The sequence below is a fragment of the Calidris pugnax genome, unplaced genomic scaffold (assembly GCF_001431845.1).
Source record: "Calidris pugnax isolate Ruff unplaced genomic scaffold, ASM143184v1 scaffold89, whole genome shotgun sequence".
Taxonomy (NCBI): Eukaryota; Metazoa; Chordata; class Aves; order Charadriiformes; family Scolopacidae; genus Calidris; species Calidris pugnax.
In genome coordinates this window covers 1,502,871-1,518,187 of record NW_015090865.1, presented here as the reverse complement: position 1 = coordinate 1,518,187, position 15,317 = coordinate 1,502,871, and the positions used below count along the sequence as shown (strand labels likewise).

General features: G+C 44.9%; 2 protein-coding genes across 6 annotated transcripts in view; one reads left to right on the top strand and one right to left on the bottom strand.

The window, feature by feature from the left end:
• Positions 1-137: 137 nt before the first annotated feature.
• On the bottom strand, positions 138-10,882 carry FAM45A (family with sequence similarity 45 member A). 5 transcript variants are annotated; one of them, XM_014945279.1, is made up of 9 exons: positions 10,690-10,882; positions 6,945-7,141; positions 4,208-4,287; positions 3,449-3,597; positions 3,146-3,257; positions 2,683-2,783; positions 1,443-1,550; positions 1,109-1,203; positions 138-431 (listed from the first exon to the last, which is right to left on the bottom strand). In XM_014945279.1, exons 1-9 carry the CDS (start codon positions 10,826-10,828, stop codon positions 255-257), a joined length of 1,158 nt encoding a protein of 385 aa, XP_014800765.1. In that variant the 5' UTR covers positions 10,829-10,882; the 3' UTR covers positions 138-254. The 5 variants fall into 5 exon arrangements, with proteins under 5 accessions (XP_014800765.1, XP_014800767.1, XP_014800769.1 ...); XM_014945281.1 differs by lacking the exon at positions 10,690-10,882 and adding an exon at positions 7,742-7,812; XM_014945283.1 differs by lacking the exon at positions 10,690-10,882 and adding an exon at positions 7,742-7,804 and having other exon boundaries at positions 6,945-7,161.
• The window catches only part of EIF3A (eukaryotic translation initiation factor 3 subunit A), a 31,845-nt gene continuing 27,266 nt past the window's right edge, over positions 10,739-15,317 (top strand). Inside the window, exons 1-3 of the mRNA XM_014945278.1 lie at positions 10,739-10,875; positions 14,698-14,888; positions 15,089-15,225. Of these exons, the coding sequence (XP_014800764.1) occupies positions 10,827-10,875; positions 14,698-14,888; positions 15,089-15,225 (377 nt within the window). The 5' untranslated portion in view covers positions 10,739-10,826. The remainder of the gene's footprint in view (positions 10,876-14,697; positions 14,889-15,088; positions 15,226-15,317) is intronic.

Genomic DNA, 15,317 nt, shown 5'->3' with positions numbered 1-15,317 from the left:
CACCCACGTTGCAATAAGAAATTCGGGAGCCACGTATACAAAGTTATCGTTGGGGAAGATAAGGACACCAGGAATGTTCCCAAATATTACCTCTGTATGTTCCAGTTCAAGCTCTGATATTCTGCACTATATCATGGTAAATCTGACATTCACTCTTAAACCTTTAATTTTTCCATATAAAATATCAGGTATTCCTAGCTGTATGGCAAAGACAGTATTTTTCAATTGGTCCGCAACACTGCAGTGCATCAAAATCAGATTTTGAGCATTTGTTCAGCAGCTGCTAAATGAAAAAGGAAGTTTTCTGTAGCTGGTGGAAACCGCTTTTGTTTCAGGGCTTCAGAGTTAAGGGTTGGTTTTTCATTGCCATCGGAAACTTCAGTCAGCGAGGCTAAAGTAGCCAAGATTTCTTTTGTCTTCAGAGAAATATCCTTGAAGAACAGAAAAACAAGCAACCATGAATACAGTATTAGATATTATAATATTTTAACATGCTTTTACTTAAAAAAAAAGAAAAAAAAACAATATACAACACAAAGAAAATTATAAATAAATTCTTCATTTTAAATAAAGACCCCATTTTTAGGTAAACTTGCAACAGCTCTTCAGCCTGCTCTTGGGCAATGTTGAATAAAGCCACTCCACAGGCTCCTTTCTCTGCCCTCACTGAGCTCTTTTCACTGACACCCTCAGTCATGAAATGTCTAATAGTTTATTAGACAGGGGAGGAAGTGAAAAAACCCATCATCATAAAAATCAGGCTTTACAACTGAGAAGCCATTCCTTGGTAGGAGTTTTTTAAAGGTACTGACAGTATTATTGAGAAGGTATTTAGCAAAATACATGCTGTGTAGAATAAAACCGGGAAACTGATTTTACTGGAAGCCTTATAATCAATACAATTTCTAAAGTTTCTTCAGCAATGTGGTTATCCATGAGATAATATAAACCAAGTATGTCATCCTTAAAAACCTGTACAAAGAATAAAAATGCTCATTTGTAGAGAGATTGACTGATTCTCAGAGATAATCTTCCTCCTACTCCCCCCCCATCTACCAAGGTTTGGCAATAGAAGCCATTCAACTAGATTTAAAAACAAAATATTAACCTTAATGACTTGGCTGTCTGATTTATCTGGATCTTCTGCAGATTGAACAATTAGTTGTCCAATTTCTTTGTGAAGTTTTCCCATTGTCATTGCCTCTGAGTAAGAGAAAAAAAGAAAAAGCACACATTCCCGTAAAATGACCATTTCTGTGATATCTAGAAATGCATATAAATAACAAGCCAAAACAAGGAGTCCTCTTCACGGCTGCCATGCAAAATCCTAGAACCTGGATGGAAGAAGGATCAAGATTGCGTGACCTACAGCAAGATTTCAGCAATTACTATCACCTCTCAAATACATGGCCTCTAAATCCAAAATATAAAAAGCAACCAACCTTTTACTACAGGGGAAATAGTGATCTCGCTGTCTGCCAAGTTCACATACACGTCATAGAGGTCTGGTCTGCTGCTCACTTCAGAATCTGTAAATCCAGCAATGTAACCTAGAGAGCAGAATGTTGGCAAGATTAGGATCTTCATAAATGAAACCAAACTGAGATATCGTAGAAAATCACAGTCCTAAAGTCTGTTCTAAGAGTATTTGACAATACTCATCGTATCCAAGAGATTGCTCTCTTGACTTTATCAGTCATCAGATGAGCGAGTCCAGCAGAATGTTCCGCTTCTGATGAGCTTAAAAAGCAGCTTCTAGAATTTCCTTGATCATGGATGAATCCCTAACACAATGTGTGATACAAACAGGTTATGAATTTGAAATTTTAAACTCTCTACCTTGCTACTAAAATTATTCATTTGCAAATGAAAAAGCACTGAACTTCCTCTTTAAAAGAATCTCCACTCAGGAGCCCCTTGTCACTGTCTAAGTCAGTATTAGCCTGGAAAGGAGGAATAAAACCAGCAGATTTTATTATTTATAGCACGCCAGGTGAGCAAACTTCAGAGCAGCTTTTCTCTGTGGAAGATGTTTAGTGAACCAAACAAGCTGTGTCGGCGATGCGGCAGAAATACTGAGGATGAGTAGTCTCCTTGCTCATCATTCCATACAGAGCAGCCTCTCCATTGCCACTCGATGAGTCACATCAACCTTTGCATACACCAAGGGCCTCTTCCTGGACCCTGTGTTAAGTACGAGGCACACACAGCCATGTGTCACACAGATCGGACTCGTGATCACGAGCCAGAGGCTTCACTGGCAGTAGGCAGCATAAAAATTTGGACCTTCAGAGTTAGGAACTGAATAAAAAAAAATTCAGTTACTAGCCAAGGGTAGAAACTGAGGAAAAAAAACGTAGCTTATCTAAAATGAGCTGCTTCTATACAACAGTAAAACTTCCAGTCCCTCTGATCACAATATCAAAAAAGTCTCAAAGCTGCTTTGCATCTGCAGTTAGGAGGAGACTGATGCAAACACACCCGGAAACACCAGATGAAGCAGTTATCTTCTGACATAGTTATTTAGTTCCCTTTTCTAAAGAAAATGATGCCATTTAACTTTTAACCATAGCAAAGTAACCATTATTTTCTCCCAAAGAGCACTGGTTGGTGCAAGACCTTGCAGCAATAGAAACTGAAATTAAACTTGCTTTATATTTTTGATTAATAAATTATCCCTACCTGTGCAGGCTTTTAAGGCTTCCACTTCCTCCTCATTTAGATGCACATACGAATGAAGAATTGACCAGTCTTGTCGATGCCACACTAAAGCAGGCAAAGTCCTAGGGAAATGAGATTGGTATTTGACACATGGTAGATTAGTGCTAATTAAAGTTTCACAGTATGAAATGCATGTCATAAGAAAAAAAAAAACAACTAGTAATGACAAGGTCTCATTTGGCATGTATGTACGTGAACTGCAGACATTTCTGCTCTAAGTACAAGCAGAGTTTACCACTCATTCTACAGTTAAATTTCTCTAAGTTGATGTAACATGTGGCTAAAGCCTTAAGAGGGATTTAGCAGGATTTCAACATACAGGTTTAAGATTATTTTTCCCCCCCTAAGTATGGGCATTTCTCTCAAAGAAGGTTCAAAATTTGTTGGACTTTGGTGGGCGGGAAGGTAGGGACTGACAAAGTACCTGGTGAACTCCTGGATAGCTTCTATTCTGGGATGGTACACTACAATTCTCTTCTTTAACATCAGTGCTGTATATAGGATAACAGTTTCCATTCCAAACTGGGATACTATATCTAGAAAAGAGGGGAAAAATATTTTATAGAAGATATACATGCTGTTAATATGATTTATTTTTCCAAGAAGCTTAATAGTAACAGCACAGATAATACTGTTAGCACTATTTACTTGAAGAATGTATGAAAACTGGATTCTGTTTTACATTGTACAGAAGAAATCAGAATAGCGACTTCTGATATTAACTAACCTTTGATGGAACCAGCAAGATAAGCCTTCCGGGCATCAAAATCCTTGCTGAGGAAAGACCCATTCTCTTCACTTTGGCAGATGCCCTTTGTAAGGACTGCAATGTAACTCTCCATCATTTTAACTGGACTTCCATGCTTCAAGTAGATTCTGTGTGAAAAGAAGAGAGTCTGGTGTTTAGACTGCATCCAGTCCCAGCAGGCATATGGAAAAAAACCATAATTAATCACAGTATCACAAATAGCAGTATTATTGGCAGGAATTCTTATTTTGGACACCTGGTTGAGGTTTTAAATACTAAACAAGAAGTCTTTCACCATGCACATAAAAACATGTCTTTTGGGATAAGAAAACTACCTTGTATTTTTATTTAAGTTTCCATTTTTATGAAAGAACCAACATTTACAACATAAAAACATAGCACAAAGATGTCCACCTTCGACTACACAGCACTGACGTCCTCCTAAATATTTATGCTTTTCAGAAATATTTTCTCAGAGAAAATAAGTGCGTGGGATGTGGTGGTGTCTGGAGAAGACACATTAAAATCTTCTGGGCACCTGACCACCCAACACTTACTGCATGAACTCAAGGTAAGTTCAAATCAAGGATTTAGATCATCTGATTCACAGTTTGTAGGACTGAGTTTCCAGCAGATTGTTAGATCAAACGCAAACACAACACAATGAAATTTAATCTTTTGCCTTGGCAAGATCTAAACATGCACACAGCAGCACCTCAAAATGGCTTTTATACAGACCTACACAGTATCCTAGTGAATGCTGCGTATTTCTCTGGGTTGAAGTCTTTGGCCGTCAGAACAATGGAGAAGTGGGTCACCTGGGTAAGACACACACACAGAGAAAAATACACAGTTTATTTAATGACCCCATATGAACAGTCTTTTTCACATTATTGAATTTACTGCAGTCCTCTGACGAGGTGTTTCAATTAAGAAAACAATAAGCCATAGCAGCAGATCCAAGTTATTAACTGCAGAAAAGGTCTGGTTAACGAATTTCTGATGTGACTCATTTCCACTGAGCCAGATCTATCACCTACTGTCTTTCGCTTAACCTACTCTATAGGAATTGCTTTCCTTTAATCTCATGAGATTATTTTAAAATAAAGAAAGGCATCTTTTTTTCCCCACTGCCGATAGGATACTTTCAGAATTTGTTGCCAAAGGAGCCTGTGGAGGCAGACAGCATCAATGCATTTTGAAAGAGGCTGGAAAAAAATGCAGAGATCGCAGGCCCACAAAGAGAAACCTCTTTAACTTCCTTAATCGAATGACTGTGGGCTGGGACAGTATGACACCAAAAGTCTGCAGACAATGACCAGGCTCATGTGTCTTCCTTAAATAGCATCTCCCACCGCCACCGTCGGAGACAGCACTGGGACACATTATTTTTATTTATTTACACCTTTAAGTTTCATAGGAGATGCAAGTGAGGAAAGGCAGGCAACATTCTGCTGTGGGAATGCAACTGCATTTGTGAGCACACAAAACCTAGAGCCCCTTCCCCTTCTCTCAGCATTCTACCAATGCAGGTACCCAATTCTCCCCAATGTGATGAGTCCTACCTTTTTCAAAGCTGGAGAATCTTGAACTTCCACAGTTGTGATGTAGAACCATGACTTTTTATACTGGCCAAACACAAACGTGTGAAGCAGTTTATTTTCATCTGTAAGGCAGCATTTTCGCAGCAACAGACTCCTCAGTTCAGCTGTTACGGACGGATAACACCAAACCCACAAAGCATCTCCGTTGGTGTCTTTTTCTATGGTGGAAAGATGTTCACTGTGAGAATGCCAAACAGCAGCAAGGAGGTAAATTGATGGGTTAATCAGGTTTGTTTCCTGGAATCAGATTAAAATTCCACCTTACTCTGACCCTAAACACCCAGTTCTGCAGATACGGCTTAAGCTGTAGGGCAGCACTTGTTTTACAGGTTTCATTTATTTTAACGTTAATAAATATCCACTCTAGACCTGCTTCACGAGGGCAAAAAAGTACTACGAGTTTGAACACACGTTCATATGAGCAAGGTACTGATCAACAAGCACCCCAACCATTTGCAATTACCCAGATCATTATTTATGATTTTCCCTGGTTTCCTATTTCTTATTTCATAACGGAAATCTCGGAAGACGTGCATTTAAGCCGTTTTGGCCGAGTCGTGCCCGGTTTCGGTCTGTACCAGGCAGACCGAGCCACCCCTTGGCACAACGGCCGGGGACAGGCCCCACAGCCGCGGCTCAGCGGGGCGCCGCCACCGGGGCCCCCCCTCCCGCCGGCCCCGAGCCCCGGCCTGGCCCCCTCAACGTCCCCTCCCCACCCCAGCACCCCATCCCTTCCCCAGGCCCGGGGGGGGCCCTCACCGATCAGCCCCACCGCCTGCAGCAGCTGCGCCTCGGGCTCTGCCATCTTCCCCGCCCGGCCCCGCCGCCTTCCGCCCGCCGCCGCCCCGCCCCGGCCCGGTCCGCCCCGCCCGCGCGCCGGGTCCCCTCACAACCCGCCGCCATTTACTGGGTGGCCGGGCCTGGCGCTGGGGGTTACTCCCCAGCCTCGCACACCCGCCGTAACTAAGGCGGGGAGGAATAAAGATTTGTGGAAAAATATGTTTTTTTCGTTATAGAGTGGTTTGGGTTGGAAGAGACCTTAAAGATCGAAGTATCCTAGTGAATGCTGCGTATTTCTCTGGGTTGAAGTCTTTGGCCGTCAGAACAATGGAGAAGTGGGTCACCTGGGTAAGACACACACACAGAGAAAAATACACAGTTTATTTAATGACCCCATATGAACAGTCTTTTTCACATTATTGAATTTACTGCAGTCCTCTGACGAGGTGTTTCAATTAAGAAAACAATAAGCCATAGCAGCAGATCCAAGTTATTAACTGCAGAAAAGGTCTGGTTAACGAATTTCTGATGTGACTCATTTCCACTGAGCCAGATCTATCACCTACTGTCTTTTGCTTAACCTACTCTATAGGAATTGCTTTCCTTTAATCTCATGAGATTATTTTAAAATAAAGAAAGGCATCTTTTTTTCCCCACTGCCGATAGGATACTTTCAGAATTTGTTGCCAAAGGAGCCTGTGGAGGCAGACAGCATCAATGCATTTTGAAAGAGGCTGGAAAAAAATGCAGAGATCGCAGGCCCACAAAGAGAAACCTCTTTAACTTCCTTAATCGAATGACTGTGGGCTGGGACAGTATGACACCAAAAGTCTGCAGACAATGACCAGGCTCATGTGTCTTCCTTAAATAGCATCTCCCACCGCCACCGTCGGAGACAGCACTGGGACACATTATTTTTATTTATTTACACCTTTAAGTTTCATAGGAGATGCAAGTGAGGAAAGGCAGGCAACATTCTGCTGTGGGAATGCAACTGCATTTGTGAGCACACAAAACCTAGAGCCCCTTCCCCTTCTCTCAGCATTCTACCAATGCAGGTACCCAATTCTCCCCAATGTGATGAGTCCTACCTTTTTCAAAGCTGGAGAATCTTGAACTTCCACAGTTGTGATGTAGAACCATGACTTTTTATACTGGCCAAACACAAACGTGTGAAGCAGTTTATTTTCATCTGTAAGGCAGCATTTTCGCAGCAACAGACTCCTCAGTTCAGCTGTTACGGACGGATAACACCAAACCCACAAAGCATCTCCGTTGGTGTCTTTTTCTATGGTGGAAAGATGTTCACTGTGAGAATGCCAAACAGCAGCAAGGAGGTAAATTGATGGGTTAATCAGGTTTGTTTCCTGGAATCAGATTAAAATTCCACCTTACTCTGACCCTAAACACCCAGTTCTGCAGATACGGCTTAAGCTGTAGGGCAGCACTTGTTTTACAGGTTTCATTTATTTTAACGTTAATAAATATCCACTCTAGACCTGCTTCACGAGGGCAAAAAAGTACTACGAGTTTGAACACACGTTCATATGAGCAAGGTACTGATCAACAAGCACCCCAACCATTTGCAATTACCCAGATCATTATTTATGATTTTCCCTGGTTTCCTATTTCTTATTTCATAACGGAAATCTCGGAAGACGTGCATTTAAGCCGTTTTGGCCGAGTCGTGCCCGGTTTCGGTCTGTACCAGGCAGACCGAGCCACCCCTTGGCACAACGGCCGGGGACAGGCCCCACAGCCACGGCTCAGCGGGGCGCCGCCACCGGGGCCCCCCCTCCCGCCGGCCCCGAGCCCCGGCCTGGCCCCCTCAACGGCCCCCCCGGCCCCAGCACCCCATCCCTTCCCCAGGCCCGGGGGGGGCCCTCACCGATCAGCCCCACCGCCTGCAGCAGCTGCGCCTCGGGCTCTGCCATCTTCCCCGCCCGGCCCCGCCGCCTTCCGCCCGCCGCCGCCCCGCCCCGGCCCGGTCCGCCCCGCCCGCGCGCCGGGTCCCCTCACAACCCGCCGCCATTTACTGGGTGGCCGTTCCTGGCGCTGGGGGTTACTCCCCAGCCTCGCACACCCGCCGTAACTAAGGCGGGGAGGAATAAAGATTTGTGGAAAAATATGTTTTTTTCGTTATAGAGTGGTTTGGGTTGGAAGAGACCTTAAAGATCGAGTTCTAACCCCCTGCCCTGGGCAGGGACATCTCCCACCAGAGCAGGTTGCTCCAAGCCCCCATCCAGCCTGGCCTTGAACCCCTCCAGGGATGGGGCTGCCACAGCTTCTCTGGGCAACCTGGGTCTCATCACCCTCACAGCAAAGAATTTCTCTATAATATCTAATCTAAATCCTACCTTCTTTTGGATTTAAAACTCTTCACAGCTTCTCTGGGCAACCTGGGTCTCATCACCCTCACAGCAAAGAATTTCTCTATAATATCTAATCTAAATCCTACCTTCTTTTGGATTTAAAACTCTTCCCCCTCGTCCTGTTGCTACACTCCCTGACAGAGTCCCTCCTCATCTCTCCCGCAGCCCCTCTAAGCTCCCCCCCGAGTTGACATAACAGCTACTCCTGAATAACTCCATACAACGACGCATTTATTTGAGAGTTAAAAGATCTCATTTTCAAGATTGAATGAACCCAAACAGCACATACGGAAGCTGCTTTGTGCAAACACCACCAAGGGCACAGAGCTGCCACAAGCTGGGGAGAAGACCCTTCCAAAACACCTGGGATCACCACGGGAGCACCCAAAGCTGCTGAAGAAAACATGCAGTCCTGGGAGAGAGGCCAGGCCTGCCAAGGATCACGCCTGGCTGAGGAACACACTAAAGAGTAGCCTATCAGCTGATTTTCATGAAGGCATGAAGTTAAAGCACGCACATTTAATACACTTAGCCACCGTGCAGAAAGAGACGTGAGGAGTCAGACCATAAGAACTGCTCCTGACACAAAATCATCTGATTCAATCCTGGAGGGCTTTTGGGAACTTCAGAGAGATTCAAAGAAGCGGAGCGTGCTCCCGAATAGCAAAATCTGCTACAAATCAGAAATAATGGGATGTGTCCCCCACCCCGAGAAGGCTGTGAGGTCTCAGGGGAGGCGCTGGCTCCGGCGACACGGCAGCCTGTGGGTGCTGGGCAGCGCCGCTGGCACTTCTCCGGCAGACTTTTAAATTAATTTTAGGAAGACAAGAAAAAGGACTTGTTCAGCACTATAAATAGCTTAATGAAGACTCTACTGCATGTATAACCGTGGCATGAAACCGGAACATCTAGGCTGCCAGAGACATTTCACAATGCAGGCCGTACTAAAATACCGCCGTATAAATCAATAGTGTGGCCTGATGGAGAACACCGTGTACGGTACCGGCCACCAGATCACAGAGGTACCAAGGACAAAAGGGCATGGAGAAGCTCCCAAGAGAAGACAGCCTGAAGAAGTGAAGTTGCTTTTTTTTTTTTCTTCCTTTTTCTAACTCTAGAATGGAGGCTTGTGCACTGGAGTGAAAAGGTCTCAGTGTTATATGGATACACTGGTGGTGCTAAAGCTTCCTTACAGCAAGCGTGTCTTTTTTGATCTTAGTTTTAACTATTTTTCTGCTCAGCAATACAAGGTGATTACAAACCAACCTTAAAAGTGAATTTTTAAATGGGTTGTGTAATAGTTATGGAACTTTGTGGTGGTCATACAGAACGGTTAATTGCAACAGAATGCAGAAAGAAACCAAGCAACAAGTATACAGAAAAAATGTACTGAAATAGAAATTCAAAAGACAAGAACAGGCTGTCTTTAGTCTCCATAAATAGACAACTTCTCCATCTACCTGCATATTTTTTGAAAAAATCATACTTAGACCTACTTAAGAAACCATTGTGAGACAGCGGGGCCTGCAGAGGGTCACAGCTACAGTCCCCATGTCACCAGTGAGGTAGCTGCAGAAGTGTGCGTTTCTCCTGCCAGACTGAAAAGCCCCTTGTGTTCAGTGCCTTACGTGGAGACACACCATTCCCCTGCTCACTCATCCAGAACAGCCCCTTTGTCACACGTCCACTTGCTGCTGTTCTAGGACTTGTCTGTAATTCACACACCTTCATACAGCTCTGTCCTTTGCCCCTCCATATGCCAAGGGAAATTTCCACATCGGTGCTTTCGAGAAATACACACTGGCAGTAGTAGTTGTCACACACTCATATGGATGTTGCTCTTACTATTGTGCTTAAGACAATTGTCTGAGTCCCTCTGAAGGAGCTTCCCAAATTTTTAAGATTAAGGATAAAACCTGCAGCTGATGATGACCACTTGCACACAGAAGGGCCTTGCTGCAAGTTCTTAACTGCCCGATGTACAATTTCTGACCTGGCAGACCAAGCTGTGACAGGCAAAGGCTCAGTGTACATTGTGACTTCTTTGCCAAAATGTCCTTCTGCACTGAATCAAATAATTAGGTTAATCCAAAATCTTAAGGCTAGGTTTTTCAAATGGTTTTCTGGAGCTCCGCGAGCCCGCTCCCCGACTCTGAGGCCTGCGCCCGCCATTGAGGGCCTGATCCAGCCGGGGGTTCTGCCCTGCACTGCCGGGTACACGGGGCCGGGGGCGGACAGCCCGCTGTCACCGGCCTCCGGGACAAACCGAGACGGCTGCCTGCTGTGGAACCCCTCGAGTCCCTCATCCTCCTCCTCCGCCGGCCGCCTCACGATCGCCTCACGATCGCCTCACGATCGCCTCACGATCGCCTCACGATCGCCTCACGATCGCCTCACGATCGCCTCACGGCCCCAGTGCCGCCGCCGCCAGCCGTCCCTCCTGCCCGCCCTCCCTCCCGCGCACCGGGAGGGGTTTCCGGTTCCGCCGACGTCAGCGCGCGCGGGTGCGGGGCCGCCCTCCCTTTCCGGCCTCGCAGGCTGCCTGGCTGGAGCACGGAGCGAGCCGCCGCCGCCGCCCTGTGAGGAGAGGCCGCCGCCATCATGCCGGTGTACTTCCAGCGGCCCGAGAATGCCCTGAAAAGGGCGAACGGTCAGTGCGGGCCGCCCCCCTTCTCTCTGCCGGTTCGCCTCCCGCTCCCCTTGCTGCGGCGGGCAGCGTGCGCCGCTCCTCTCCTCTCTTCCCGTCTCCTCTCCCCGGGCCGCGCCCGCCCTGAGAGCCCCTTAGCCGGCCCCTCGGCGCGGGTCCTCGGCTGGCGCCTCCCTGTCGCTGAGGAGAGGCCGCCCGGGAGCGGCGCGGCGCCGTCTCGCCGTGAGGAAATGGCCGAGGCCTGCCGGCGTCGGCCGCGCCGCATGGCGGAGGCGAGGCCCGGGCGGCGGCGGGGAGCAGGCCCGACCCGGCTCCGCCTCCCTCTCCCCGGCGGGGGCCCCCGGCCGCGGGTGGAGGCGGTGGGCAGGCTCTGGGCGAAGGGGGAAATCGCGGCGGAGGGGGCCTGTTTTGCCGAGGGCAGCGCGGTCCGGGCCCCGCCGCGACTCAGCCCGCTGCCCGGCGCCCGCGGGAGCCGCCGCAAAGCCGCCGCCGCCGTGGCCGCCGACCGGAGAGGCCTCTCCGCTGGCCCTCGGGGCTCGGTCTGAGGTGGCTGGCTCTGATCTAGCACCCACCCCGGGATGATTTCGAACGCGGCCTGGTCCTGGGCCCGGTTTTTCCATGTGGGCTTCGTATGTAGAAGTCCCGTCCTTCGTGTGGCTCTGGTGAGAATGCAAATGATTAAACTCGTTAAATGTCGCACAGGCTGGTGAATACGTTTGACCCTGGAATAGAAACCAAGGAGGACTGCGCTGTAGCTGTCTCTCACTGCCTGCCACATATAAAGCCAAACTAGTTATATTTATCAACTGTCCCCTTTCAGGCTACTTTTTTTATAGTATCCTATTTTAAGACCATTTAGACCATTGTCACAGGGCTGATTGCCCGATGACACTTACAGGCATCCAAAAATTACAGATGATGTACGGGTCTTGAAATGACAGCCGAGGAGGCTGTGTAGTCTGGGGACTATACATAATTCAAGTACTTGGTGTTTTTAACATGAAAATGTTGAATAAAGTGCTGCACGTCCTCAAGATTTCTAATCTAAAATTCATTGTAAAAATCATTCCCACGAAGATGAAAGACAAAGATAAAAAAGCTGGAAGATAAAATCAGATTCAGTCAGGTTCCAAAGATGAAGTTGTGTTTTAGCAGTCCTTTTACTGGAAAAGATGCACATACTGTAGTATATAAACTTTAATTAAACTTCAGAATTCTTAGGTAGAGTAAGTTGTGCTTACTTGGTGAGCAAGTAAATACACTGGTGGAATATTGACCTGAAACTACTTAAATCTGACACTTCATTGTTGCTTTCCTGGTATTGAAGAGCAGCTTTAAATTCACATCTCTTGCAGTGCTGCAAGTCTGCTAAGTTCTAATGAACTGAAGGAGTCGAGGTGAATAGAAGGATTGGAACTGAAGGGAGTGTTCTCTGGACAAATGTTAGCAATCCTCAGTCTCAGTAGACTGATTGGAAGACTGCAGGGGCTAAATCTCACCATGTCCAAGTATAATAAAGGGTGAGAAGTTGTACCTAAGGCAGGTTGTATGTCACAGGAGGCAGTTTAATGTTAAGCTGATGTTTCAGATTGGATTCTTCAGCACGGTTTCCAGGGTTAAATTGTTTGTGTTTTATATGAAGGCTTAAGTCAGCTTTTAGGAGCAGTTTATGTTTTGGGTTCTCAGCTCAACATACATGGAAGATGTTTGGAAATTGGGTTCTCAGCTCAACATACATGGAAGATGCTTGGAAATAAGAAGAGCTTGAATGATTGTAAATATGTATAGATATGTAAGAAAGGCTGGTTTTCCTTATAAATGATAAATATAGGTCAAAGCCAACCCATAGCTATGGTTAATATCTGGCTTTGCTTTGTAGTCAAGGATGTAATGTAACTTTTGGGAGCGTTTTACCGTTGCAGATATTTGGGTTGCTCTCTATTAGAGATATTGGACAACCCACGACATCTTTGTCACCTTTGTAACGATGTACATTTTCTCAGATCAAAACCAGCTTAATTTGGAATTTTGGGTTGGCAGTAGGTGAGTTGTCAGTGTGAATCAGCTAGTTCAGTTGCTGTTTTGGATACCTTTTAGCATTTTAAGTGGTGTAACAGAAAAAAATAGAAAAAATGTAGTTCTGACAGCTGTTTAGCTGCTAAAGCTTTGCATTTTGTCTGTTACAAATTTTAGTTTCAATATCTTACATTTTCTACTGCAAGGCATGGTGATGTGTGCTGTATTTGACTCTTCAAATTCACTTTGTGTGTGCTTTTACTCCAGTGTCTGTTAAATTAGCTGTAATTATTTGACTTACTGGTAAGAACTTGCTTAACCAGAGTTAATTAAAAGTTTCAAAACAATATGAATTAATGCTGTGCTTTGTCCAGTTGGTTATCGACCACTCAGAGTTGTGGTTGGAATGGCCTGGCATTGTTGCAAGATTAAACATGCCTTTCAAGTTTATTTTCATAAATAAAAAATTGGAAAGCTGAGCAGCAATTGCCTCAAAAGCAGCACTGAATTAGAATAACAGTGTAAATTAAGGGATGGAGGATAGCTTTATTAAAATTCCCTTGGTGACTAAAAAAAATACTGCTGAATATTGTCACACTGTAACCTTAGTTATTTTTAAATGTAACAGTTTTTTTTTCTAGAAAGGAACTTGCTTGTCTTATGCAAGCTCATTATTTACATAAACTAAGCCCCAAATACACGCTATTTTGGTCCTTAAATTAAAAATGCACTGCTGCTTTCAAAATACATGTTTTAGCCATGTTTAACTTTGATTCCAAGATTCCAAAACTTAGAACCTCTGTCCAATGTCCGAACCTTGAGCAGGCCCCTCCTGCTTTAATCTTTTCTGCCATTTTTTCTTAAGGAATGTAGTGATTTCCAAGGTACTTCACGGGAGGTACTGACTCCACCCCTCATCTTTGAAGAATACACACATTTCCTTTTAGCTGTACTCGATTTCTCTTTATCTTTTAAACCTGTTTGCCTCCCATTCTCAATGTTTGTCTTGCTTTTTTGCAGTTAGGAGTGCCTTTAGTGGAGGGCCTGTGTGTATGTTGGTAGCTGGCAGTGCTGCTCTGGTATTTGCTTGTGGATAGTTTGCTGTATTGTGTACTGAGCAGGATGTGTGGTGTATCACACACGGGAGTTGCTGTGATGATGAGAGGTCCTGTTAGTAACAGCAGCTGCATAGGGAATGAATAAATGGGACACTGGTTTCAGCAGCAAGGCTGGTATAAAAAAATGTCTGCTCTTTCAGTTGGACTGCAGCAGCTTTTAGCTTACCTGTTCTATAAACTGAATCTCTAGACCCCTAAGAGTTAAAAAAAAAAAAAAATTCCAAACAACTTAATCTGAGTGAAGTTTTCTTTCTTTCTTGGCTTGAGGGCAGGACAGTTTTTAAGTCAGATTCACTGGATGATTTGCATCTGGTTGAATGACATTGGTAGGTGCTGTACTACAAGCCTCGTGGTGTGTGTTCATTGTCCTTGGTGAAACCACCTTTAAAACTGCACGTGTTTATTTTATCAATGTGTATGAAGCACCCAGTCGTGCCTTGATGGATGGAGAGACATCTCTGCCATCCTGAAATTTTCCTGTTAATGGAGAGGTTTGCATTCATTTGGCAGTTATATCACTGAAAGACTGCCACTGCAGTTGCATCTGCCAGCTTTTTGATATGACCAGCTAAATCAAATCATCAATGAACATTGGTTAGAGTTAATTAAATTCTAAAAGTTTACAGTGTTAAGCATCAAAACACGCGTCTTCTGGTTTGCAAATCTTTTGCTAATTGGATTTTACTTTCAGAATTCCTTGAGGTCGGCAAAAAGCAGCCTGCCCTTGATGTTCTCTATGATGTTATGAAAAGTAAAAAACACCGAACATGGCAGAAAATCCACGAGCCAATTATGTTGAAGTACCTGGAACTCTGCGTGGATCTCCGCAAGAGCCACCTGGCAAAAGAAGGACTGTACCAGTACAAAAATATTTGCCAGCAGGTATGGCTTTTGAATTTTTTTTTGTTTTATTTGTAGCAAGCATGGTGTGTGTCAGCTGATAAGGTCTAAAAGTAACTGATCTGTCTTGAGTTAGAATTAATCTGCATTTTAGATGTTCCTAGTTTTTCAACATTTATGTTTTAAATATTTGCTGATTCTTGTGGGTGGAAACATCTTCCCATTTTCTGCCTTTGGTGTAGGTGAACATCAAATCTTTGGAAGATGTTGTTCGAGCCTATTTAAAATTAGCTGAAGAAAAAACAGAAGCAGCAAAGGAAGAATCCCAGCAGATGGTACTGGACATAGAAGACTTAGATAACATTCAGACTCCAGAAAGGTAGGCGGCCTGTCTTTAAAATGCAGCACTTTGCTGCAAAGTATCCTTATTTTCATGAAGGATATTGGGGGGAACAGAGATATAAACATGGT

Bases quoted from the DNA above. Each gene is read 5' to 3' on its own strand.
- FAM45A (XM_014945279.1), bottom strand. From the start codon at position 10,828: ATGATGGCGGCGGCCTCTCCTCACAGGGCGGCGGCGGCGGCTCGCTCC. The intron at 1,551-2,682 runs GTAGGGATAATT...TCTGCTCTCTAG, and splicing joins AGCCTTAAAAGCCTGCACAG to GTTACATTGCTGGATTTACA. The intron at 1,204-1,442 runs GTTGGTTGCTTT...TCTCTTACTCAG, and splicing joins TATTTCCCCTGTAGTAAAAG to AGGCAATGACAATGGGAAAA.